We start from the raw sequence: 26,111 nt of genomic DNA, 5'->3' as shown, positions 1-26,111 counted from the left end.
CATGACTCTCCTATCCCTTGGAGTACCCTCGTGGACCACCAGGGGTCCACAGACCAGTTTGAGAAACCCTGTTCTATATCATAGGGTCAGTCCCAGAGCAGAGGTATTGAAGGACTATTGTATGGCTCCTAGCTCATTCTTTGGTGTACAGACTGTAGTTCTCAGGCTTGCATCAAGAAAAGAGTGTAAAAAGCCTCCTGACTCACTCCCTGGATTCCTAGTCTTAACGGACTTTCAACTTAATTATGGGAGTACAGTCTGGTAACTATGCAGTGATCAGGATCCAAAACCTTCCTGCTACATAATGCAGACGGTTGAAGAGCCAGCCTCTGGAGTTTAGTTCTAGGTTTAAATTCCACATCTCTCAAAAGTAAAGACATTTGTACTGTAAGGACTCGGTCTAGTGCACATAAATTGTCAACTGTGTAGTGGGTTTTAAGGCAGAGGACCAGAATGGTAGTGCATCATGTTGCCATTAAGGGAAATGGCAGAGCTACATAGGGGAAGCTTGCACAGCACCTGCCTGCACTATGCAAATACACTAGTGCATTTCCATTAGCATGTTGCACCATTGGAATTCTAAAAACCATCAGTCAAACCACTCTGCTGTTCTATAGTTGAATATAGCATAATAAGGAGTAGCAGTGTAAACTGGAAACAAGTAAAATAGGCTCTAAATTCTACACTTCACCTACTGGTTTGAGCGTCCTCATTAATGCTTGCTGTGTTCAGCGATGAAGCAGATCTGGGAACAATCCCATTCCTGACCCCGCCTGCCTCCTTATATCAGGCAAGTGAATCTAGTAGGATATGATGGATTTTCACAATGGCATGTGATATGACAGCAGTTCCTTCCATGCAGAAGGGGTTGTAGTCAACCTAAACATCAAGCAAGTTGTGGGGGGCAGCAGGTGTAGAATCCAGGCTGCTGTGAAGCTTTAAGAGGTGGAGAATAGGAAGTACCGGGCTGTTGTGTATTTAGTCAGAATTGGGTTTCTCTCTAACTAGGCCACAGCCTGCCATGCCTTTTGGCCTCTGACAGTGCTAGTCAATGAGGGAGCACTAGCAAGGTGAATTGAGAGGAAGCCTCTTGTTAGGCCAGTTGAGAAATTTCCATCTGGAGGCAGATGGGAATTGACATTGAGCCTTAATCCAAAGCTTCTTAGAGGTCCAGTAGATTCTTTCCTTGTCCCCTTCACATAGTCTATTGCAGGATTTAACATCTCTTAACTCTGTTCCTGAACTCCGTTAGACCCCATTAGCTATAACGTCCCAAACACCCTTCCTGATAAGGGCCAGGTGCACAGAGCTGTAGCGTAACAAATGTAGACATTAGGCAGCTGGTCAGAAACTGTAGCCAAACCCGCAGAGTGCATATGGAGTTTAATTCTGTTTTTCCGCCTCTTGTGACAATCCTCTAGGCGGAATGCAGTGGACGCCTTCCGTGTCAATGTCATCCACGCACGGCAGCAGGTGCGTTCACCTGTCACCAACATTGCCCGCACCAGTTTCTTCCATGTCAAGCGTTCCAACATCTGGCTGGCTGCAGTCACCAAGCAGAATGTCAATGCTGCCATGGTCTTCGAATTCCTCTACAAGATGTGCGACGTGATGACTGCCTACTTCGGGAAGATCAGCGAGGAGAACATCAAGAACAACTTTGTGCTGATCTATGAGCTGCTGGATGGTGAGGAGTTTCCCTTATGACCCCTGCTTGAGACACCCAGTTAGTTCCCAGGATCTAGTCAGACATAGCTTACCGCCATCCCAGTGTTGGCTCTCAGAGTATCTTTGTGTAGTTTGTATGGGGCAGGGCCATACAGCTTCTAGCTCTGCTTTAACGTTCCACTGCATTCTGCTTTCCAGTGCTCTCAAGTGTAGGACGATGGAGCTTCCCCCATTCTCAAACACTTACACTTGTTAGCTGCTCCTCATTTCAATAGTGAGATTACCTATGCTATCATGGTGATGAGGATGGCGTAACGTAGAGAAAGTGAAGCAAATCACTGCTTCAGCAACCATCATTGAATCTAATCAAGAGCTGGTGGCCATGCCATGTGGGCTGTTTGCCCTGTTCCTTACTTGGTGTTAGCTCCCCGGACTTGCTCTAACACCTCAGCCCTCTCCTCTCACTGGGGAGAGAGTGCAATAATATGCCATTGGAAGCAGCTCTGAACTGCACTTTCTTCTATCTGGCTATTACTGGTACCTCTTTGGATGCTCATTAAAACTTTTTTTGATGCTCAGCGTATTTAAAAAACAACAACAAAAACCTGCTTGGGTCCGTGGAGGCTAAAGACCTGCACTTGGGCTGATTCTGGGTCCTCATCTTGCCTAACACTAATACAAAGAGAATTATTTCTAATGCCTTGACTCTCTTGATAGCCAGTGTCAGCTGTTTCCTAAAACTGAGCTCCATCTTCCTCCAGACTCGAAATCAAAAGAATGAAACAAGTGTGGGTGGACTAGTATTCAGTAGCCTGCCCAAAGGTCACAGTTAGTGCGTGATAAACTTTCTACAGGTCCCTCTTGATGGGGGTGGAGGAGAAGCTAGAGAGCTGTAATTTATTGCCATTTCTCTTACATGGCAGGCTCTGCCTTTGGTGCTCAAAGCCTGCCCTCTCCTAGCAGAGTGGTAACAGTTCCTGCATGTGCAGTGTCATGTTATATTCACATTACAGGTTTGCCATCCCCGCTGGATTTTGTGTAGGTGGCCCGCTCTCCCCTGGAGGGGCCAAGTGCACTTCTTTCTCTGTAGCGAACGGCTGTTTCTCTCCCCTGCTGGCTCGCACTGTGGTGTCACTACTCTGCTGTTATTTTTTTAGGTTTTGATTTTTATTACATCTTCATGCGAAAATCAAAACCTAAAGAAAATGCTGCAAAGATAGATTATTCTGCTGTTGGATAGACCCTCTTCACTGTCCCTTGGATCTCTGTGGATAGACCCTCTTCAGTGTCCCCTGGATGTCTGTCTTGTCTTGCTGGTATTTAGACCCTGAAGTACAGCCCCGTGAGAGCTAGTGAGCTCCCCACTTTCAGATGAACAAACTCTCCCTTGCCCCCAAACTGGCTTGAAAATACGATTTCCCCCATACAGTCACGGCCGTTAGTCCAGCAGGGCTGTGTCTCTGCTGCAGAGGAGCATTCTGGTGCGAGTCTTGGGCTGGTCATGTCTGCCCTGCTCCAGAGGCTCCAGGTTCTGTGGAGGGGAGGCGGGCATCCATGCGCCAGTCCTTTCTCCCTCTAGGAATGTTTAGTGCTGGGGGCTGCTGGTGTTGGAAGTGACTTACACCCTGCAACTGTCCTGTCTTGTGGGTTCATTGAGCTGATTATTCTTTACCCTTCTGTAGAAATCCTGGACTTTGGCTATCCTCAGAACTCTGAGACAGGGGCTCTGAAAACCTTCATCACTCAGCAAGGCATCAAGAGCCAGGTAATGAGGGGGATTCGGGATCTAGTAGCTCTGTCCTGTCCCTGGTCTATCTTGGTATAAAAATCTGTTTAAGGAAGTGTAGGGGTCTCAATCTCTTGGGGGAGGGAATCTATCTAAACTACACAAACTTTGACCATGGGATCTGAGCTGGTCATGGTCTTGAGCGTGGTAAAGGACGCTGGATAGATTGAGGGAAGGAGAGAACCTGAGCAGTGTCTCACTCTGTGTTTATGATGCACTTGCTCTATCTCTTTGTTTCTCTCCCACGAGGGCAGGGTCTGAGCTGGGGCAGCTCTGATCACTCCTTTACTTGCAAATGTTCAATAGTTTGATTTCATTGCACCAACTGACAACGAGGCTGGCAGGTGGAGATAAATATGTATCTGGGTAAGTCACAGACATAGCCCGATTAGGGAGAGAACTTGTTCATATCCCTCTGCTAGAGCAGGATGGCTCTGACTCCTCTAGTCTACTCTCCAGTTCTCAGTGTCTCAAGCCATGGGGCTCTCACCTTCACCTGGGTGACCCTTTTTGCAGCCTGATGAGTCTTGCTGTTAATCTCCCTTGTTCTTAGTTACATGGCCTTGCCCACTCAGATTTAGATGCTACTTTATTTAGCTTTTGTATAATGGTAGTACCTAAAACCCCCAAAATGAAGTTAGGTTTCCACTGTGCTAGGCAGTGTACAGACACCATGCAGTGTTTGTCCCAAAGAGCTTAAATCTAGGTAGGTAGGGGAAAAAACAGTGGTATCACTAGATAATAGAAGATCCTTCATGTGCCCAAAAAGGAGGGCTGGGTGTTAAAGGAGGGAAGCTTAAGCCTCATGAAGGAGGGTGTAACCCTTTGCTGTTCAGTGCTTTTGGGCGGCACAACCTGAAATAGAACTCAGAATTGGGCTTGTTTGAATTCTCTTGGGCAGGCATTGCTTGTTTTCTGGGGCGAGATCTTACTGATGCACTCAACTCCACAGAGCTGTTCGTGAAATCTACCTGCCATGGAGTAGGAGTTGGCCATGAGGCAGAAGGGCCAAGTGGGGTGAAAGAATTCTGCCTCTAGTGCAGTTGCAGTTCATGTTGGACCCTGTGGAATTGCTGGAGGCACAGCAGTCCTTCAGCTCAGGTTCCGAATGGCCGTCCCCAGAGCAGACCAACGATACACTCCATCTAATGTAGGCAAAAGCCATGCAGTTCAGAGTGGAGAATCTCACTTCTCCTCACCTGCTCTGCATAGGCAGAGTTGGAAGAAGAGGTGAGGGGTCTGAAGTCCTAAGCCTGGTGAGTTTCTCCAGGGCTGCAGTCCAGCTCCCTGCACTAACTTCCCCAGTAACTGCTTTTTTTTAAACCAGGAATCCAACAGCAGTGGCCTCACCCTTGGCCAGCCTAGAGCCCCGCCCACATTCCCTCTTGCACAAACTGCTGACTTGTACTCCAGCAGGAAGTGTCAGGGCCAGATGTGAAGGCTCTGGAAAGGCTGCTCTTCCAGGCTTCCTCCCTCCTCACCTTACCCCCTTCTGATCACTCCAGCCTGCTGCAATCTGACCCGCAGGGCAGTCAGTGCCCAAACTGGCTGAGTCAGCTCCAGTTCCTAGGAACACTTAAAACTAACCAGCTCCGTCACTTCCTTCCTTCATATATTGTTTTAAACACTGCTCTTCATTCCTGTTTTTAGCAAATCTTCATGCTGTTAGGCAATAAGCTGCCACATACAGCTCAGGCTCCATCACCATTATACCGAGCTCATTCAACAGCTGGCCAAAGCCCCAACTATGCTGTTACCTCTGTATTACAGAGTAGTTTAGACTATGGTCCATCTTGATCCAAATAATAGTTCTGCTTTGCATGCTGGGATTCTGTCAGTGGGCTTCACCTTCGTATTAAGAACAAGAGCAGGTACAGTCTGCGTCTGGCATTGTACCTACAAGGCCCTCAGATTGTTCTGCTTGAGAGTCCTACCATATTTCCAGGGCTTTATTGTTCCCACCATCATGCACTCTGCGTCTTCTATCGAAGAAAGCAAATTTTGCTTGGAACCAGACTTCTGTTAAAGCCAAGGACTTTAACTGCATATAACCATTGAGACTAAACCTGCAAAAGCATGTACACAGGGCAGTGCTAGGTGGCTTGCCTGCCCTGTTTGTGCAAAGACATTTTAGGTCTCAATCTAGCTGCAGTGTGGAAAAGACTACTCTATGGCCCGGTCCACACTAACCCCCTACTTCGAACTAAGGTACGCAAAGTACGAAGTACCTTAGTTCGAACTTACCGCGGGTCCAGACGCGGCAGGCAGGCTCCCCCGTCGATGCAGCGTACTCCTCTTGCCAAGCTGGAGTACCGGCGTCGACGGCGAGCACTTCCGGGATCGATTTATTGCGTCTAGACAAGACGCGATAAATCGATCCCAGAAGATCGATTGCTTACGGCCAGACCAGGAAGTAAGTGTAGACCTGCCCTAAGCATCCTTCAGTTCCAGTTAGCCTGACTTATGACACTTTCCAAATTAGGTTTGAACTCTGCTTCCTTGACCAGGGCCGTCCCTGCCAATTATGATGCCCTACGCAGCCCAAGCACCTGCTCCTCCTCCCCACCCCCCCCACACGCAGAGGGTCTGGGCTGCGTTCAAGGCCTGCGGGGCCAGGGAGGCAGGAGTTGTGGGAGGCCACTTTGGGGGAGGGGACTTGGGGGAAAGGGTCCCCCCGCACTCACCGGTGGTGGGAAGTGGAGCGACCTGGCTCCAGCCGTGTCACTCAGGGGAGGGGGAAGGACCGCCCCCATGCACTCATCGGCAGCGGGAAGCGGAGCAATGCGACTGGGAGCTGGCAGAGTGGAGCGGGCTGGTTGCTCCACTTCCTGCTGCTGCCAGTGAGTGTGGGGTCACTGGGGGAAGAGGCTTGGGGGGAAGAGGTGGAATGGGGGCAGGCCAGGGGTGGAGCAGGGGGGAAGGCTGAGGCAGGGCAGAGGGAGTTGTCCCGGGCCCCACACCTCTAGGGACAGCCTTTCCCCTTGCAGTGGGCGCAGCCCGTGGGGCGGGCCGGACGGGGGATAGGGCTGGGCGCCAGAGCTGGTGCTGCCGCGTATGCAGCACGCAGCTGCCTAGGGAACAATAAATTTGGGGCAGTTAGATGCCCCAGATTTCATGGTGCCCTAATCAGCTGCGTATTCTGTGTATGCCTAGGGATGGCCCTGCCTTTAACACATTGACCCCTTACCACATCCACAGGAAGGTCTTAAACTGTCCAAAATGCACATTGCCTTCTTGGAAGGGCTGGTAACAACTGGATACAAATGTATCCTGGAAATGGTAGTTCTGACCAGCTATTGCTTTATAGCTTCTCAAAGCAGCTCCCAGGGGGTGCTGGAAAGGGTGTCGTGTCACTCTGGAGATCATGACTGATATCAGTGTGTCCCTTCCGGTCAATATTGTGTACCCACATAAGGGGTAGTCTGTCTTCTAGGGAGACCCGGCACTAGAACACAGCATGGTACAGATTGCATTGATCTGCCTTGGAAGAAGTTTGCACTATAGCTTGGCTCATCTTCCCTTTCATGAGAAACTAAACTCAGCTTTTGAAATCTTTTTTCCTAATGGCCCTGCTCCTGGGCAGAAAAAGGGAGGCCAGTTTGCCATCTCTGTACCCTCTATTATAAATAGGAACTAATTCTAGGAAAAAATCACACTCCACACTTTCTCCCTCCCCTTCCCCCCAACTCAAAAAATGTGCCCTATGGGAACTTTCTACTGCAATTCCCGTCCATCAGCATCTCCCTTACTTCTCACTTATTAGCAAAGTTCTGGACATTCTGCAGCTATAGAAATTCTATAGCTACAAAATGCCTGGTAATCCCCACTCTGAATTGGAAGCCTCTTTGCATTCCAGAGCCAAGGGCACATGCTGATTAGCACTCCACATGCACCCACAGGAGATGACTTGCTGGGCCTGTCTCCGTAGCTGCGTGTTCAAAACAGAATCCTGCAACACCATAATATTCCGAGGATTTAGTGAATACAGTAGCTGTGGGGCTGCCTCAGCAGAGCCAAATACCTTTGAACAGTTGAGGTCCACCACCTCTCTAGCTCCATTCAGTAGAAGCAGTTGGGCTCTGTCCTCATCTGGCTGCTGGACAAAAACAGCCCAACAAAGTGGCTTGAGCAGTTACTCACCTCAAAGCAACATTCATCCAGTTGGGCTGAGCTTGAGCCATACACCCCACTGGCTTTCCCATTTGTGACAGCATCCTGTGAAGTGGCTCTGACGACATGATCAACCATGACTTGCATCTGATAACCAGTAAATGTTCCACTGACTTGTGCCATTACAGAAATTGGAGGCTTGTGCACATGACCAGGTGTCCGTGTCACAGAAACTGGAGCCCTGGGGATTCATGTCTGCTCAAGCCTCCCCATTCCTGCCACTATGCCTAAAATTGAAGCAATAGTTTGGCAAAAATATTCAAAAGATTGAAGGCTACATATATAAGGAGGTGGCCAGTGAGGTGGGTGAGAGACCATGGGATACCCTGCAAGGTATTCAGCAAAGTGCTGTATGGACAGTGCCCTGCAGATCCTGAGCTAGTATCTTGTTTTTGAACAGGAAGGCAATAGTCTAATGGCAGCATGAGCACAAAACTGGAGATATTTGTAACGTAGTTAATGAGGAACCTTGCATTAGAACCCAATTCCCTGCTGTTCATGTGCTTGGTTTAAAATACGGAGTTCCCACACTGCCCCCTTGTGGCTACAGCCACAGGACATGTGAGACAAAAGGCTGATGTTGCCCAAAACATAGCCATTTTCCTGGAAGAACCAGGATTAAAATGAGGTCTAATGGTGAAAATGAAACCTAATGTCTGAGAGACACAGTCCCATAACAGTGGATGCAGAGTACCTCCTGCTTCATGCTAATATCCCCTTTGTGGTTGTGCTGGGGCATGGCAAGTGCCAATGACTTAGACTGGGGGAGTGCAGAGTCTAGACCCAGTGCAAGGGCGTGTCTTGCTATACAAGGCCTGGTGCTCACCCACGTGTTCTCCACTGTGCCTGCCCTGCTGAGCAGACTGCAGGCTCCTGCCTTGCCCCTGTTCAGTGGTGCCTTGATGGGTCATGTAGGGAAGTAGTCCCTTCAGTCCCTAGCCTGACCTTACAGGAAAGCCTTCAACTTGTTTGTGCTTGTTAGCTGCCCAGATAGTGACAAGCTAACCTACTGTGTTCCCCTCCTGAGGTAGCCCTGAACCTAACCTGCCTCTTTTTCCTCTTCCTCCCCTTTCCTGCTACTGACCTGCTTGCCTGTTAACTCTGTGTGCACAACCCTTGCTGCTATACATCTGCTTCCTCTCACTCTGCGTCTGACTGGATCTGCCTATAGCACCAGGTAGGCAAACCTGCTGTACGGCCCAGCAAATCCTTAATGCTCTAAGGGTACGTCTTCACTTACATCCGGGTCTGGATGTAAGCAATCGGTTTTCTGAGTTCGATTTATCGCGTCTGGTTAAGACGCGATAAATCGATCCCGGAAGTGCTTGCCGTCGACGCTGGTACTCCAGCTCGGCGAGCGGAGTACGCAGCATCGACGGGGGAGCCTTCCTGCCGCGTCTGGACCGCGGTAAGTTCGGACTAAGGTACTTCGAATTCAGCTACGTTATTAACGTAGCTGAATTTGCGTACCTTAGTCCGAAATGGGGGGGTTAGTGTAGACCAGGCCTTAGTGGCGCAGCTGAGTTAGTGGGATTAGATCCAAGAGGAGCAGCAGCTGTTATACTGACCCAATGTGTGTGTGTGTGTGTGTGTGTAACTTGACATGGAATGGCTGTCCCCAACTTGAATATTCTTCTCTTGCTAGCCATTGGAAACAGGTCTGATCCTGGCCTGACAAGTCTAAAATTCAGTACCAAGCGTGTCAAACTCATGTCTTGTTACATTGGTCTGGTGGCATTATTCTTGGCTAGCCCAGGGTTTGCTGTCAGCTATCATGGCTCAGTAAAACCTGAACTGCATTCTAGGTCTAATTTCCCTGTACTTAACCCTTGGGCTAACTATGCTCCACCTGACCTAATGGAAAGAGACCTATCCTTGCTTCCTTATGTCAGAGACTAGCGCCAGATGAGTGTGAGAATAATCAGTCCCTTCCCAGAACAAGGGAACCCTTCTTATGGACACTGCACTCTAACTTGGCTATTGATACCCAACCGAGTATCATGATGGCAGCCCAGATCAAGGCAACATGGCCGATTGTGTCTTGCACTGCAAGCAACTTACTCTATATTCAGCTGTAAACTACTATTCTGGATTCAGTCTTAATGCTTAATCTTGGGTTTTTTAAGAACTATCCTCTTCCCTCTTCTTCAGACTAAAGAAGAACAATCGCAGATTACCAGCCAGGTGACTGGTCAGATTGGCTGGAGACGTGAAGGGATCAAGTACCGTCGGAATGAGCTTTTCCTGGATGTGCTAGAGAGTGTGAATCTGTTAATGTCACCACAGGGTAAGTGGAAGGGAAGCCGGCTTTTGTCACAGTGGATAGGCCTGGAATCTGCAATCTTCCCAGGGGGCAGGAGTGGGGATTCTGTAGGTAGCAGTCTACCCTCCTGGTGCTGCTTCAGCCTGTGCTCTTCTCCACCCAGGTCAGGTTCTCAGTGCCCACGTCTCTGGCAGGGTGGTGATGAAGAGCTATCTGAGTGGAATGCCAGAGTGCAAGTTTGGCATGAATGACAAGATCGTCATTGAGAAACAGGGCAAAGGGACTGCGGATGAAACAGGGAAAAGGTAAGAATGTTAGGGCAGGATTCCTTAGGAGCCAGGGACTTATCAGTTCTGTCTACCAGATCAAAAACTGCTGTGAGATCTTCCATCATCTCCTTGAGAACTGGATCATTGGATGTCTTTGAATATATTGCATTGACACTTGTTGCTCTGAAGGTTAAAAAGGGAAAGCTGGCCTGAAGGCAGCAGCGTAGAGAATTTTGCTGGCTTGAGAATATTCTGTTTCCAGGACCCAGGGCCAATCTGGTGCTAGTTGCACAGAAGCTTTGGTGCCATTATTCTACACAAGGCAGTGAGATCAGAAAGAGAGTAGCTGGGATCCTCTAGGTCCAGTCATGGCTGTGCCCTACTTGGCTGCAGAGGGAACCAACTACTCTAGTGGCTCTTCACTCAGACATGCCAGTGTGGAGTTGGCGGTCTGGGGGAGGCTTTGATTCCTCCACTTCCTCCCTACAGTTGTCACCTGCAGGGATCCCCTGGGGAGCTGCTTCCTTCCAGAGTACATAATACAGAGTACAAGCAGCCTGTTCTGGCCAATGCTACATGATCACTAGCACTACACCCCTCACGTAGCATGAAGGAGGGAGCACAGGCTAATCTCCCTTTCCATGACTAATGTTGCAGATGACCTTTGAGCCCTGATTAGAATGGCCAGTTAGACTAAACTTCCTGTTCATCACTTGGTGTTAAATGTCTCTGGGCAGGGTCGAGCAAAGAGCAGGTGATGCGGGAGCTGGAGGCTCCTCCCTGGTGAACCTTGTGGGCTTAGTTGTTGTTGCCCCATGCTCAGTCAGTTCCCTTGCTCTCGTGCTGTATAGAGAGGCTTGTGCTCTCTCCAGCCTCCCTGCTCGGGACTAGAGTGCTGACTCAGGCGGGGGCTGCCGACAGCACTGAGCGGCTCCGTCCTCCCACTAACCATTTGTTACATTTTTCTCTTGTTTTCTGCTGACCCCAGTGAATTGGGAAGGTAGATAATCTGCTTTTGCTGTGTGCGCACACTCCGCTCCCCATCCCTGTCTCTTGCTTTTGCGTGACTTGTGCATGTGACTCCAACTTCTGACACTTCTCCTGATGGTTCCTGTGACTGAGCTGCTACCTGCTTCCCCTTCAGTACAAGCCAAGAACTAGCACTTCTCTGGTCCCTTTAATCCCATCTGTCCAGGCGCTAGGTTGTAGATGGTAGGCTGAACAAAGCCCCATGTGACCCTTGGCAAGGAGCTACAGCTCTGGGAAATCCTGAGCTCAGCAGTTCTCAACCAGGGGTCCGGGGCCCTCTGGGGGGCCGTGAGCAGGTTTCAGAGGGTCCGCCAAGCAGGGCCAGCGTTAGACGTGCTGGGGCCCAGGGTGGAAAGCCGAAGTCCCACCATGTGGGGCAGAAGCCTGAGGCCCTAAGCCCCACCATCCGGGGCTGAAGCCGAAGCCTGAGCAACGTAGCTTCATGGGGGGGGGCCCAGTGGCGTGGGCCCCCAGGCAATTGCTCTGCTTGCTACCCCCTAACGTCGGCCCTGGATTTCATATGCAGAAAAACATTTGTTGTGGTACAGGTGGGCCATAGAGTTTTTATAGCCTGTTGATGGGGCCTCAAAGAAAAAGGTTGAGAACCCCTGCTCTAGTTAGTAAAGTTCTCTGTGTTGGGTGGTAATTCTCCACCACTAATAGCTAATAGCAGCCATCTCTCTCCAAAGCTCCTTTATTGGCCAGAAGCGCTAAGTGGGGAGACAGGATGGGAGTTTTCAAAGCAGGTTTGCCAATTGTAAAGCTGCCTCTCTGAGGTAGGGAAGCAGGAAGGGAAACTCCCCATCTCGGTGATCAAAAACTGAGCTGTCTCTGGCCATGGCAGCAGTGAGCAGGAGCACTGAATTCTGGTACTGAAGTGCCCAGCAGTGGTAACTGTCTTCCAAGTTCCAATGTATGGAGGTTTTAAGGCACAAGTGACTCCGCTTTGGTGTAGAATCTAGTTAGGCAATCTTGGAGAGGCTGGGACTTTATAATTCTCCTCTCAGTAGGACTTTTCTATTCTGCAAAAGTATTAACTATTGTAATAAGCTGGCTAGTCCAGCGATAAAGGCCTTCCATAGATACATGGGAAGGCACCAAGACCTAAAGGTGTCTCTCTCCCTTGGCAAAATAGAAGGGCCTTGGGCTTCTCTGAAGAGGAAGCAGTAGGCAGATGCCACTGAAGAGTGGCCTGTGTCAAGGCTGCAATACAAAGGCTGTGTATAGTAGACAGCGACCAGTCAGACTGGAGTCTGTCCTTGTAGCCTCCACCAACGGGCTGCTTTAGGATACAGATGATTGCATAAATGAGAAGCAAACTGCTTCCCAAGCTGCTTGTTCTTACACAGCTCCCCTATTGACCATGAAGTCCTCCAGGCCTCCCAGCTGCCAGACTCCTGCACTCTGGCATCCTTTCCCTGTCACTTTTGGTGGCTGTGTCCCTTTCACGCATCCCCCTCAAAACTTTTGGGGCAGACAAGTGCCCCTTGCATCCTCAGAGGCAGTAATGAGGATATTCAGAGTGTTGGAATCCAGTTGCTGTCCCAGGCACTCTGGTCATTCCAGGAGCAGCATCTATCTGACTGACCGGTACAATGCCAGAAATTCAATAGCTGAACTTAAGACCTATGGCAGGGAAGCATTGTGCTTCACAAGCCAAACTTGTTGTGCTGGCTGGCTCAGTGAGGAGGGGTTGTGGCCCTGGAATGAACCACTGTTAGGTGCATGGAAACATGGCTGGTGACTAGAAAACTTCACAAGGTGGAAATTTGAGAAGGGACACCCCAGAGGGTCAGAGTGGAATAGCGCTGTGTGCAGGAAAATGCTTCCTCTCCCCTCAGACTTCACTGCAGGGACACGCCTGCTTGGGTGAGGTTGGCTGAGTTTCCCATGGCCCAGTGAAGTGATGTTAGCAGGGCAGACTCCAGCATTGCTGTCCAGCTCAGATCATGGGGGACGTCCAGCCTAGGCCTGGGTTTAGGTTTCTCACTTAAGAAAGTGTCCTGAAGGTCTGATGTGACTTCAGTGGTTCACTGAGACAAGGAAAGTGTGTGTCTGAGCTGGCAGGCCTGTGTCCCCTGAATCTCTCCTCCCTCCCTGCCTCCCTCACTTCATGGATACACCTGTGATGGCAAAGTGCTCACGTAGAATACTCACTGTGAAACACGACATGGGCAGACCTCACGTGCCCCATGACATTCTAGGGGGCCGCAAATTGGACTGTAACTTTCTGTCTTATGCTTTAGCGGCAAACAGTCAATCGCCATCGACGACTGCACTTTCCACCAGTGCGTGCGGCTCAGCAAGTTCGACTCGGAGAGGAGCATCAGCTTCATCCCACCTGATGGAGAGTTTGAGTTAATGAGGTATGGCCACTGGGAATGCAGAGCCACTGCATTGGCCTCCCTCTGTGCTGCTAGCTCCAGCTGACCTCAAGTTCCTTGAGCATTAGCGCACCCTGCCTGTCTGGTCCCTCCTTCTCTCCAAGGGGCTTCACAGGTCTATATGCTAACAAGGTGAGCCTTGCACCTCCTCAGGGGAGAATGATCTGCGCAGCTCCCCACTTTACAGATGTCCCAGAGGTCAAGGGCCGAAGCCCAGGGTCATCTTAGCCATTCCCAAAGCAGTGCATACAGATCCCCAATCTGTAGGGTGCAACCCTGTTTCCTAGCACTTAAACCAACCTCTATGTGACTGGCTCGAGAGCCAGGGACAGATTCCAGGAATCCAGACTCCTAGTCCTGTATCTTAACCATTGGCCTATACTTCCCCCATCCTGCGTGTGGGGCAGCTCACTTTAAATGGTGGCTCCAGCGAGTGCTCTTAATAAATCATGGAGCCATCCAGCAGTCTGAGCTTACCTCTAGTGCATGGTTGGCCTCCCCATTTTTGGGAGAGCAGCTGCCATTTGAGGCAATAAGGGCCTTCTCCGTTGCAGGGTTTATTGATGTGTTCGTCCTATCCCTGCAGATACCGAACCACCAAGGACATCATCCTGCCCTTCCGTGTCATTCCCCTGGTGCGGGAGGTGGGCCGCACCAAGCTGGAAGTGAAAGTGGTGATCAAATCCAACTTCAAACCCTCCCTGCTGGCCCAGAAGATAGAGGTAAGACAAAGCCCCATGTGGTTTTGTGCCTTGGAGAGAAGCAGGGGGCTTAGCTGGGACCCCAGTATCCTGGGAGATGAAGTCTAACTGTGCAAGACTAGTGTTGGTGCTGCCATGCTAGGGAGATAATGGGCTACGAAGTCAGCTGTGTGCGATCTGCCTGAAAAGTTGCCCCTCCGAATTGGGACCATTCCCTGGGTGCTGGCCTGGACTCACTTTGTGCTCTTCCAGGCACCTGCCCAGCAGCTGTTCGCTGAGCATTCCAGCCACTGTCAATGCTTGTGCCCTTCTCACTCGCCTGATGCTGTGAGCGGCCCCATTGCTCACTGCACCCAGAGGTAACCAGGCCAATTACAGATGTGCAGCAGCAGAGCCTGCTGCCAGGGGGAGCATAAAACTGCACTGCAGAACTCCTGACTACCTCCTCCAGGTGTCCATGGTGTCCATTAATGTAAACCTGTTCCCCGCGTGCACACATCTCTGCAGTGGGGTTTACCCTTCCTGGGGAGGACTGCTTGTAACACCTGCTGGAAGGCATATTCATGCTTCCCCCTCCGCTCCCCCCCCCATGCTTCCTCAAGCAGAGCTGCCTGCCTGAATTAAAGGGAAAAGGCTTCACTTGGCTCCTTCAGCACCAGTTGGCAGTTGTGGCTCTAGGGGGTTTAAAGCTCTCTCCAAGCCCTAGGGTTTCTCTCCCTCTCATGCTATAGAGTCTCATGCTATAATTCCTGGCGCGGTATCTAGTGTTTCTGCAGTAGCAGCTAGCGTGTGAGCCCTGGAATGGATGGGATAGGGTCAGGGGATCCATGACTGGGCAGCTTGTCCTGTCTGTTTTTGAGTGAAGGTGAAGTTGCCCACAGACTCTTAACCCCAGCCAGAGTTCTTCCTGCCCCTGTTAACTAACTGTCTTCCAGGTCCGAATCCCAACTCCCCTCAACACCAGTGGAGTGCAGGTCATCTGTATGAAAGGGAAGGCGAAGTACAAGGCCAGCGAGAACGCCATCGTGTGGAAGTAAGTGAGCATGGTAGCTTGGACGTTGCCTGCATGGGGGGGCAACCACACTTCCATGCAAATCAGGAGTCGCTCCACAACTCTGCTGGGTGCTTGGGTCCTGCAGCAACCTGTCTGCACTAGGCCAGATCCCTCTTTCCTAGGGAAGAGGTGGAATAGCTGGAATCTCTGGTGGATCTCTGACATCTCTGGCCTTTTCTCCTCTAGAATTAAGCGTATGGCTGGAATGAAGGAGTCCCAGATCAGTGCAGAGATTGAACTGCTGCCCACCAATGACAAGAAGAAATGGGCTCGGCCGCCAATCTCCATGAACTTTGAGGTAGGATGGCTGCATCCCTCCTCCTCAGACACAAATCTAGCCTTGGGGGCACTTGGCCGCTGTCACCTGTCCTGCTGGGAGGAACCTCTGCTATGGAAGCTCTTTCCAGCTCAGGCTTGTTGGAGACCACTTTAGGAGCCGTGGGAGGAGGCCCGCAGTTTGTGTTCCTAACTGCAGTGGGACTGTCCCCTGCGTAGCTGCCCTCTGGCAGGCCTTGTGGTTGCAGCACTCCCTGCGTATGTGCCTTCAAAGTCTCTAGAAATACCTTCCCTGTTCCTTTCCGCAGTTACCCTCTGGTTTGTGCCATGCCTGGCTTGGAGGAAGACTGGGCCTAGGACTAGGACTTCTATGCCAGGCTCATAGTATTGCATCCCATGATCAGGATCCCAGGTGCCTGCAGTGTTCTCAGGTGCTCTGCTCATACTCTTTCCATTGGTTGTTCCCTCTCTGAACAGGTCCCATTCGCACCCTCTGGCCTGAAGGTGCGTTATCTGAAAGTCTTTGAGCCAAAGCTGAACTACAGTGACCATGATGTGATCAAATGGGTGAGGTACATCGGCAGGAGTGGAATCTACGAGACCAGGTGCTAGCCCCAAGAGGCTGGCGGGTTCCCTCTCTTCCCCAGCCACCCTCCCAGTCTCCTTGGTCTTCAAGTACACTTAAAGAGAGCATCTGTCTGGCCCCCTCTGCACACGGATTGGAAGTTAGACCCCTGTGGCTCACCTCGGGAATGGACTCTCTCCTGTCTATGATCTCCGTTACCACCAGAGTGGCAGCTGAAGTTCAGAACCTGACCATGCACAGGAGGAGCATAGCTAGCCTCCTGCTTCCTGTCCCAAGGTGGGGAGGGACTAGTCTAACCACCATCCTCCTAGGATCATTCTAGGGAACATCCACCATTAAACTCTTCTGTTGGTGTCTCGCTACTTGCATCATATCCTAGTATTTTTGAAGTTCTTGTGCATATGTACTCGTAGAATAGGCCTGAAAACCATAGACTGGACAAATCTGAGTTGACGCTACCCTGGCTCCTGTACTAGCTATTGCTGTCGTGGTAGATGTTGTGCAGTCTGAGGCGCCTAGGTGTGGTGAGCTCACCAAGCCTCACCACCTTCCTTTTTTTCCTTGCAAAGTCTTCAGTATCGTGTCCTGCCATGGGAAGGTTTGTGACCAAAAAGGATAAGGGTTTAAGACTCTTGCTGGTGTGTATGTGGGTGGCACAGCATTTCACAGCCCATATCAGGTCCTTGGAGCACTTACCCCCACCTGATGCTGGCTTGAGCCAGAGTCTGCCCTCCAGTGGATTGGAAACTCCTCTTCCATCCCAGCGGGTGTGGGCGCAGGTCATCCTTACTCTACCCAGGATGTGAACTACAGGATCCGTCCTTGGCAATCTGAAACATGAGGGCCAGTAAGAGAACCCTGCCCCAGCCTACCCTCTCCACACTTCTACCAAATGCTTCTGGGTCTATAGAAATGCTGCTGCTACCCACAGTCCTCTGCTTCTAATAGTGTGGTCTCCATTTTGTACACTTTGTGATTTGTCCAGTTCTAAACCTAATAAAGTACGTAGAACACTGGAGGCTGTGAGAGCTGCTGTTATGGGGGCCTTGAAGGAGCCGAGCTGGGACACAGGCTTTGGCCTGTAAATGCTGCCATGTTGCTGGAAACGTCAGGGCTCCCATCAACCCAATAGCTTGAAAGTTTGCCCGATTGGGACAGGTGAAGAGGGCTAGTGCAGCTCTTGCTTGCCAGTAATGGTGGCACTACTCACCTGCCCACTAGCTCCCTGGACTCTTGGGTTGTGACAGAGCTCCCCTGCAGAAGACACCCTCATTTTGCAGCTCGCTGCAACTGGGAGTGGGCAGAAGATGGGTTTGTAGCTGCAGTAGCCAGCAGTGCTGCTAACTTGTTCAGACCTCTGCCTTCTAAAATGACTGCAGGGCAACACCCTGTAGCCCAGTAGTAGATGGGCAGAACCCCCAAATTGATGGAGGTCATTGATCTGGTGACTTTAGTGGCAATTTTCATTCAGGCGGAGACCTTTCGCTGACTGGAGTTCTGGTAGCTGCTAGTGCTTGAGGCTTACGGAGCCTGGCAAGCTACTCCTAACTTTGGTGAGAAGACCCCTGGATTCTGGTGCAACTCCACCTAGACCAGGGGTGGGCAAACTTTTTGGCCCGAGGGCCACATTAGGGTTGCAAAACTCTACGGAGAGCCAGGTAGGGAAGGCTGTGCCTCCCCAAACAGCCTGGCCCCTGCCCCCTATTCACCCCCTCCCACTTTCCACCCCCTGACTGCCCCCCTCAGAACTCCCAACCCATCCAACCCCCCTGCTCCTTGTCCCCTAACCACCCTCTATCCAACCCCCTCCCGCTTCCTGTCCCCTGACCCCTATCCACAACCCCGTCCCCTGACAGGCCCCCCCAGGGACACTCATGCTTATCCAACTGCCCCCCCAGAACCTCCGCCCCATCCAACTGACCCCTGGGACCCGCTGCCCCTTATCCAACCCCCGGCCCCCTTACCATGCCACTCAAAGCAGCATGTCTGGCCATCGCGCTGCCTGGCCAGAGCCAGACGCGCTGTCCTGCAGGAGCACACAGCCCAGAGCGCTGCCCACGTGGCTGTGAAGGAGGGGGGACAGCAGGGGAGGGACCGGGGGCTGGCCAGCCTCCCTGGCCGGGCAGGATGGTCCCGCGGGCCGTAGTTTGCTCACCTCTGACTTAGACTTAAAAAAGGCTTGGCCTGGCTGAATGACATACCAATGGCCGCACAGTAGTCCTGTGCTCATTATTTTGCTATGAAGCACTGTCCTTGGGTGTGGAAGTCGAGATCCTTTACCGTGGTCTTGGCCCTGCACACAGCTCAGGAGGCAGATCCGGGCCTGTCGTCTTCTGGCCGGGAGCAAATGACTCAGCCAGTCTCTGCCTGCAGCAGAGCAGATTGCAAGGCTCGAGTGGGGTGGGTGGGGAACCCAGCAGTCGATTCAGGGGTGGGTGCATTGGGCTAATGTTGGCTTCTCAATCCACTGAGATGAATGGGGCAGCTCCTCCCCCTGCCCTCATGTTAGGGTGTCTGCAGACTCAGGTAGGCACCTCTGCTTTGTTATCCTTAATTACCGTGAGCCACGCAGGCTAATTCTCAAAGTGAGAACAGAGCCTTTTGGAGCCATCTCTGCAGCAGGGGGGTGAGATTCGGAGTCAGAACATGGAGCCTTCCTTGTAGCCTAATGCTGGAGGGCTTGTGCCTGGAATTGCCGGTCGGTCCTTGTCTGATAATGTAAGTCTGTCTCGGGACCCCACGTCAGGAACTTCCCGTTCCTTTGGGGCATAGGCAGTGGCTCCCTAAAGCCATAGTGTCAGCGTGCGCATCGTAACGACATCTAACCATAGTGAAGTGCTAGTTGCAGTAGGCACTGCCCTGTTTCCAGCGCCCTTTGTTTAGGGGAAGAGCATTACGCAGCAGCCTCTGCTATGGTCCCTAATACAAAAACAAGGCCCTAGTTGCAAACTACTGGTACTACCTTAGAACCATCAGCTGCATTGAGCCTGGCTGGATGCTGTCTCAGGATCTGGGCATGGAGCCCATCCCCCTACTTGTCCCATCTGCAGTCCCCAAGGACGTGCTCATTGGGCTATCTGGGCTCCACAAGGATGTTGGTACCAACAGGAAGCTTGTTGCTCCTGGGGGAGGGAATTCTGACCCGCTCTGGGGATGAGCGGCTTGCTGTTGGGGGAAGGGAGATCTATCTTGCCAGAGTGGGCGAGGTGTTTGCCTTCTGCAGAAGTGTCCCTCCTTGTGAGTTGCTGGAGGCAGTACTCGGCAGCTGAGTACTAGTCGTCCCCATGGCAAATCCAGCGCAGCTTTGGTTCTTGTTCTCTGCAAGGCCCAAGGTCCTTGTTGGTTGTATGGCAGAGAATACATTCAAGCAGTTCCCTTCTGCTGTTCTTGCCACTGAAAGCAGCCTGAGAGCCATCCATGTAGCTCAGCCCCCCCTCTCTTCCTGAGTGGGAGGGGGCAGGGTGCTCCATTGTAGAAGCAGTTAAAGTTTGTGTAAGGCTCTAAACCGAAGCTGAGTGGACCCCACGGTCATTCAAGCCAGCTGGGTTCAGTGCTGGGGCACTCACTCCCCAGGATCAGTGGAGTCTGGCAGAGGCCAGTGCCCAGCTGCCTGTCTTCTGGGGTGGGCCAGCAGTAGCACAGGTTAGTGTGGTGTATATACTCCTCCCCCTCAGCCCCCCTCCAGGGCCATCAGTGCCTCTAGCTGGCAGACTGAGACCCTGTGGCTGAAGTGCTCAGACTAGCAGGCTCAGCTACCTTTCCTCTGGTGGGCTGTGGAGGGTGTTCTTGGGCAAACTACTGCCACCAGCATCATCTTCCCCCAAAGGCCTTCGAAGCTGTCTGGGCTGGCGGCAGCATACAGTGACCACAACTACGTGAGGCAGAACAGCTGGTATGTATTGTGGGGGTGGATGAATAGCCTAGGATTTCCTGCTCTGGACTGCTGCAGCCTGGGCTGGGGCCACCATCTCATGTGACCGAGAGCAGTACTAGCTTGGGGCTAGGAACTCCGTTTCTAGTACTGGTTCTGACCGGGACTTGCAGTAAAATCCGCCTGCCTGGCAAGGGTTTGCTCCCCTTGGTACATGGCTCTAGAAATACTGAACACGTAATGAGAAGGGCTTCTGTCCTGTCTCTAGGTGCACGCAAGAGCCCTGACCGTCACTCGAACAAACCCTCTGCATCCTCTCCTCTCCTAGCACCAGGGTTTCTATTTTAAACTAGAGCACACACTTGTCATCCAGCCAGCTTCCTTACTCAAGTCACTTACATTTAGGGAACAAGCATGAGGCTATGTCTACGCTCCCCACCCAAAAAACAAGCAAACCCAGCAAAACCGGGGCTTGTGATATGGGGCTAAATATCAGTGTTGGTGTTTCCACTTAAGCTGGAGCCCAGGCTGTGAGCCCCAGTGAGGGAGGGAGGAAGGTCTCAGCGCCTGGGTTCCAGCCTGAGCTGGATGTCTATACTGCTGTTTTTAGCCCCGTAGCGAGGTGTCTTTGGTTTGTTTGCAGTGTAGACATCCCTTCCTGTTTGAGCTGAGTCCAATTGCAGGCTCTGTGATGTTCCTGTGTGAAACTGGTGCCGTTGGCTGGGCCTGAGCAGGGCACTGATTTGTGTTTGCAGCTCAAATCCTCCCTGCTACTGAGAGTTGATTCTGCTGTAGTGACTTAGACTTCTTTTTATTCCACTAGCATGCACCAACCCCGGGCAGAGAGTGGGGTTCTAGGTTCTGTACAGAGGAATAGCCCCATCCCAAAACTCAGCATGTATAGACACAACAGGTGCTTAAAGCAACTCAATCACAGAAATGTAGGCCTGGAAGGGACCTGGAAATCATCAAGTCCAGCCCTCTGTGGTGAAACATCCCAAGTAAACCTAGACCATCCCTGAAACATTTATCCAGCTGATGGTAAAAATGGTCAGGGAGGGGGATTCCGTAACTTCTCTTGGAAGCAGTTCCACAGCTCAACTACCCTTCGAGTTGCAAAGTCTCCCCTATTATCAAACCTAAATCTCCTTTGCTACAGATTAAGCCCATTACAGTCTTGTCCTACCTTCAGTGGACATGGAGCACCATTGATCGCTGTCCCCTTTATAACAGTTCTTAACATATGTGAGGACTACCAGGTTCTCCCCTCCACCCACCCCCCAGCCTTTTTTTCCCTCAAGACTAAACATGCCCAGTTTTTTTAACCCTTCCTCATAGGTCAGGTTTTCTAAACCTTTTATCATTTTTGATGCTCTCCAAAGCATCCACATCTTAAAAGTATGGGGCCTGGAACTGTACACGATACTTTGACTGAGGCCTCAGCAGGTCTGAGTAGAGCAGGACTATTACCTCCCATGTCTTATGCACGATGCTCTTGTTAATACACCCCACAAAGTTAGCCTGTTTGGCAACTGCATCATGTGTTGGCTTATATACAATCTGTGATCTACTGTAACCCCCAGAGCCTTTTCAGCAGTACCACGGCCTAGCTGTTTATTCCTCATTGTGTATTTGTGCATTGGATTCTCTCCCCACCCATCCTTCCGGATGTGTAGTACTGTGTATTTCTTTACTGAATTCCGTCTTGTTGATGAGGAAAGTGCGGGGGCTGAGGTGAAGAGTGAGCCCGTCATGATTGGCAAAGGCAGCAGTGCCAAACCACTGGCCTTCCCCCAGCATAAGGGAGTCTTAAGGAGGGAGGGGGAGATGTAGTTACGGTCACAGACACAGATTCCACCTCATTCTGCAGAACAGGCCCCACTCACTTGCGTGCTGGTACTAAACGAACTCCAGGTACTCCTGAGGGCGTTCCGCGCCAACAAAATACAAATTCTGTGCACAGTTTTCAAATTCTGCAAATTATATTTGTTAAATAAATCTGGAGGCTCTAGCATGGCAGTGGGAAGCACAGGCCACTGGCTGAAGGGAAGTGGGAGATCACCCTGCAGCTGTCCCCCAACCCCCTGCCCCCAGGACACAAACTCAGTGATGAGGCTGCACCTAACCCTGACACAGCGCAAGGAATGCACCTGCCCAAGAAACACCCCAGGGCCCTGCCCCTCCATGTCAGGTGTGGGCAGGCAGGCTCCGCAAAAGAGGATCCAAGTGTGGAGGGGCTTAGGGTGGGGGATCCAGGTGTGGGTTGAGAGGGTTCTGTGTGGGGCAATCTGGGTGCAGGTGGCTCAGAGGGGATCCGGGTACAGGGGGGGTCTGGATGCACAGGGGCTTTTTGGGGTTTTCTTGGTGCAACAGTAATGGGACTCTGCGGGGGGTCCAGGTGAAGGTGGTTGGGGCTCAGTGGGGGTGGTCTGGGTATGGAGGGGATAGAGCTCAGCAGGGGGGTTGGTGTGGGGGTCCAGATGCTGGGGGAATGGGGCTCAGTGAGGTGGGGATCCAGGTGCAGCTGGTTGGGGCCTGGTGGGGTGGGGATCTGGGTGTGAGTGGCTCATTGGGGTGGTCCAGGTGCAGGGGGAGTGGAGCTCATTGGGGGGGATTCTGAGTGTGGGGGAGGCTCAGGAGGAGGGTCTGGATGCATGGGGATTGGGAAGATGGGGATGCAGCTCCCCGTACAGTGATCCCTCCCCGTACAGCTGAGGAGAGATGGGTGCAGGAGATGGGGAGTTTGCAGAGCTTCTTGCAGCCGGGAGAAGAAATTTGGGGGTGGGTCGGACCCGGCCCTAGATGCCATGCAGGGGAAGAGGAAGTCCTGTCCTCTCCACAGGGCCGGCTCCAGGCACCAGCCGACCAAGCACGTGCTTGGGGCGGCACCTTAGAAGTGGCAGCCAATGTTGGGGTGGCAGGGGGCACTCGCGGTGTTTTTGGGGTTTTTGTTTTTGTTCGGCGGGGCGGCGCTCGAGGGGTTTTTTTTGTTTCAGCCGGGCAGCATGGGGGGTGTTTCGGCGGGGGGGGGCGGGGGGGGGGAGGGGGGTTTGGGCGGCGCGGTGCTTGGGGATTTGGGCGGCGCACCGGCCCGGCCCGGCGCTGGAGGGAGTATTATAGCAGGGCGGTGCTCTTCTTTTTTGCCTGGGGCGGCAAAAAAGTTAGAGCCGGCCCTGCCTCTCCAGCCCAGCCAGGACTTGCAGCTGAGCCTGGCGCAGGGTAGGAGCCACCAGCTGGGTCTGTACCAGTCTGGCCCCCTCCCCACAGTGATTTACCTCTCTGTTGGCTGCCCTGGGCACCCGAAACATACTGCTGGTGGTCTCTGAGAGCCAGGGGCTTCCTTCTGGTCCTGTGGTCCTAATTACCATTGAGACTAAAGGGTAGCCGTTGGGCTGTCAGGGAGCCCAGGACAGACTGGGGGCATTGGCAGAATGAGAGCGGGGAGATGCAGGGCTGGAGTGGTTGGCAGGGGATGGAGTTGCAAGTAACTCAGAAGTGGGGGATGCTCAGGCTGAAGGGGACAGAATTGGAGAAATGTGGGGAGAGGTCGTGGCGTACCACCCGGTGCGACAGTCCGGCTGCCGGTGCTGTGCTGGGGAGGGGAAGGGGTCGGCATCTGGCAGTGAGGCAGGAACGGCTGAAGTGGGGCTTTGCTTTGTTTCCGTGTATGGTGGACAGATGGATCCAATCTAGCAGGGCTGGGGCCGGCTGCACTGCAGCTTGGGGGCTCCTCGCAGACGTGTGCGCTCACAGCAGAGGGCCCACATGCGGGTGGCTGTCGGTGGGATCGGCCACTGTGGGGGTAAGGGGACACTTTGTATTGAGCCCTGTCGCTTGGGGAAGGGGAGAGCTGAGCCCAGCCATGGGCCCGGGCCCCCATCTGCCTGTTCAGCCACACCGAAGGTGGTGGGGGGCCGCGGCTGCTCTCCTGATCCTGCTGCTGGTGGTTTTCCAGACTTTGCAAGGAGCTGGCTGGAATCACAAGGTGAGTGGAGAACTTCTGCCACTGAGACGCTGCACTCCGGGGCTTTGTGTAGCCGCTCCCCTCGCTTGGGAGGGGGGAGAGCTGGGCTGTAGAGTACGGTGGGGTGCAGGAGGGGGAACAGAAGTCAGGGAGGCAAAGTTAGGGGTTAGCAGGGGAATCCTGCCAGGAACCCGGGAGTTTGGATCTCTTAGCCAGAGTGCTGCAGACAGGCTGCTAGAACCAGGCACGGAGCTGCCTCTGCCTCCTCCCGTTGAAATCATGGGGGGTGCTCTGGCCAGTGAAAGGGGCTTCTGGCTTTCCAGCCCCTTTCCCTCTGAGCCCTTCGCCTCTCCCCACTTCCTCAGCTGCCGCATTGGCCGGCATCGCCCAGAGCTGGGAAAAGAGCCAAAAATACACCAGAGGAATTTTCTCCACGCGGCAGAGCCTGCAGCCCAGCACCTGCCCTGGTTCCAGGGCTGGTGGGGGAGAGGGGATCTCAGCTTTCTGAGCCAGATTTCAATGGGCCCTGGGCTGGGGGAAGGGCAGGTGCGGAGTGAAATCAGCACCATCCCATGGGGAAGAGGGGACCCTCTCTCTGCCCGCTGGGTCCTTGAATGAACCATGGAGCTGGAGCATAAACCCCCAGTGCTGCTCCCTTTGTGCAACGCACCAGGAGCCCGAATGCTGCCCCTCAGGGGGGTAAAACAGAGCAGATCGCAGCTGATAGCTTTCCTGGGGGGGTTGGCTAGGCTTGGTAGGCAGAGGGACCTGGGGTCACTTGTCACAGTGCACGCTGAGACCTGTAGTCTCCCCTGGAGCAGCCTGGCAGAACTCCTTGGTCTGAGTTTGGCTGCCACCCTCCCGACCCCGTACTCTTTGCTAACCTGCAACTGCCATTGGTTGGTGGATACTGCCCAATGCAACACCCCAGAGGAAGATGCTTCCCAAGGGCTGCCCTTGGGCTTTCGTAGTGACAACTGAGGCCCATGCTGGGCTGCTGAGATGCACTGCAGGGACAGCTCAGGAGTCCCAGGGCCCATTGGGAAGGAGGCGGTCCCTGGGTGGCCCCAGAGGCAGCTGCCAGGGGAAGCCTCTAGCGCTGGCGCTGTTTGGATGGAAACCTTCTGCCCCTTTGTGTTGAATAGTCAGAGCTGGGAGCTGCCCGAAACCTGGTGCGGTCTGGGTGGGGTCTCTGGCATTAATGGGGGCAGAGGGTTCAACACCACGCCGGCTGGGTGGGAGGCAGGGTGTGGGGGAAGCCTGGCTAAGATCCTGCCCAGCTGCTCCTCTTGCTTCACCCGGGGGGGGCCTGTCTTATTTTCCTGCAGGAGGGAGCGACAGCCCCCCGAAAGTCAGAGCCCGGCTTCACTGTCTCACAAGGAGGTCGCATGGGCAGGAGGAGACGCTATGCCATCAACCCACTTGGTTATAAGTGGGACCATGTTAATCTCACCTATAAGTGAGTGTACCAGGGAGGACAGGGGTGCGTCAGCCAGTCCTGCAGCCCCTGCAGCTATTCCCATATGGGGCTCCCTATACGGAACTCAGCTGAGCCCTCTTTAGCCTGGCCCACAGCCCCTGTCCCTTGCTGTTAGCCCAGTTCTTGGCTGTCCCTGTTTGCACCGCTTGGCTTTAAGAGGCCTCAGAAGGTGGCCTGGCTCCACGGCGGAGCCTGCCCCTGGCTCCCAGTGCCTCTGCACCATTGCACCTCTCTGGAGAGAGGCGACTCCCTGACACCAGCCTTTGCTAGCAGGAGCTAATTGCTTCCTTCAGGGCGGTAACAGCCACGGGGCTGCCAGGAGCCCAGAGGTCTCTGCCAGATGCTCCGATGCTCCCACTGCACAGGAAATGGGGCCCTGACTCTGCTCAGAACCTGCTCCCCCTGGGCTATGGGTGGCAGGGAGCAGGGGCTGCCTCTTTGAGCAGTGCCTCTGCCTGCTTGGGGGATCCAACCAACCCAAATACGGCCCCCCCGCTGCTGGGCTATATGACCCCATGGGGATAGGTAGGTACCCAGGGTACAGAAAGAAGAGGACCCTGGCACCCTGCTGCTGCACTTGCCCTAATACAGTCTCATTCCATGCTGTGCA

General features: G+C 52.9%; 2 protein-coding genes across 8 annotated transcripts in view; both read left to right on the top strand.

Annotated features, from left to right (window-relative positions):
* AP2M1 (adaptor related protein complex 2 subunit mu 1) overlaps positions 1–17,204 on the top strand; it is a 45,947-nt gene extending 28,743 nt beyond the window's left edge. For 5 of the 7 annotated variants that reach the window (XM_024214287.2, XM_024214288.2, XM_024214284.2 and 2 more), the window contains 10 exons: positions 1,422–1,687; positions 3,351–3,433; positions 8,796–8,801; positions 9,776–9,911; positions 10,051–10,192; positions 13,432–13,551; positions 14,156–14,291; positions 15,206–15,303; positions 15,511–15,622; positions 16,078–17,204. In XM_024214287.2, the coding sequence (XP_024070055.1) occupies positions 1,422–1,687; positions 3,351–3,433; positions 8,796–8,801; positions 9,776–9,911; positions 10,051–10,192; positions 13,432–13,551; positions 14,156–14,291; positions 15,206–15,303; positions 15,511–15,622; positions 16,078–16,212 (1,234 nt within the window). In that variant the 3' untranslated portion in view covers positions 16,213–17,204. The remainder of the gene's footprint in view (positions 1–1,421; positions 1,688–3,350; positions 3,434–8,795; positions 8,802–9,775; positions 9,912–10,050; positions 10,193–13,431; positions 13,552–14,155; positions 14,292–15,205; positions 15,304–15,510; positions 15,623–16,077) is intronic. The other 2 variants (XM_024214291.2, XM_024214290.2) reach the window with 1 other exon arrangement.
* Positions 17,205–23,598: 6,394 nt separating this feature from the next.
* LOC112124861 (matrix metalloproteinase-23-like) overlaps positions 23,599–26,111 on the top strand; it is an 8,449-nt gene continuing 5,936 nt past the window's right edge. Inside the window, exons 1-2 of the mRNA XM_026649855.1 lie at positions 23,599–24,042; positions 25,350–25,480. Of these exons, the coding sequence (XP_026505640.1) occupies positions 23,725–24,042; positions 25,350–25,480 (449 nt within the window). The 5' untranslated portion in view covers positions 23,599–23,724. The remainder of the gene's footprint in view (positions 24,043–25,349; positions 25,481–26,111) is intronic.

The sequence above is a fragment of the Terrapene carolina genome, unplaced genomic scaffold (genome assembly GCF_002925995.2).
Source record: "Terrapene carolina triunguis isolate 2854851 unplaced genomic scaffold, T_m_triunguis-2.0 Scaffold88, whole genome shotgun sequence".
Classification (NCBI taxonomy): domain Eukaryota; kingdom Metazoa; phylum Chordata; order Testudines; family Emydidae; genus Terrapene; species Terrapene triunguis.
The sequence above is the reverse complement of the archived record's forward strand: the minus strand, read 5'-3'. Positions and strand labels throughout refer to the sequence as shown.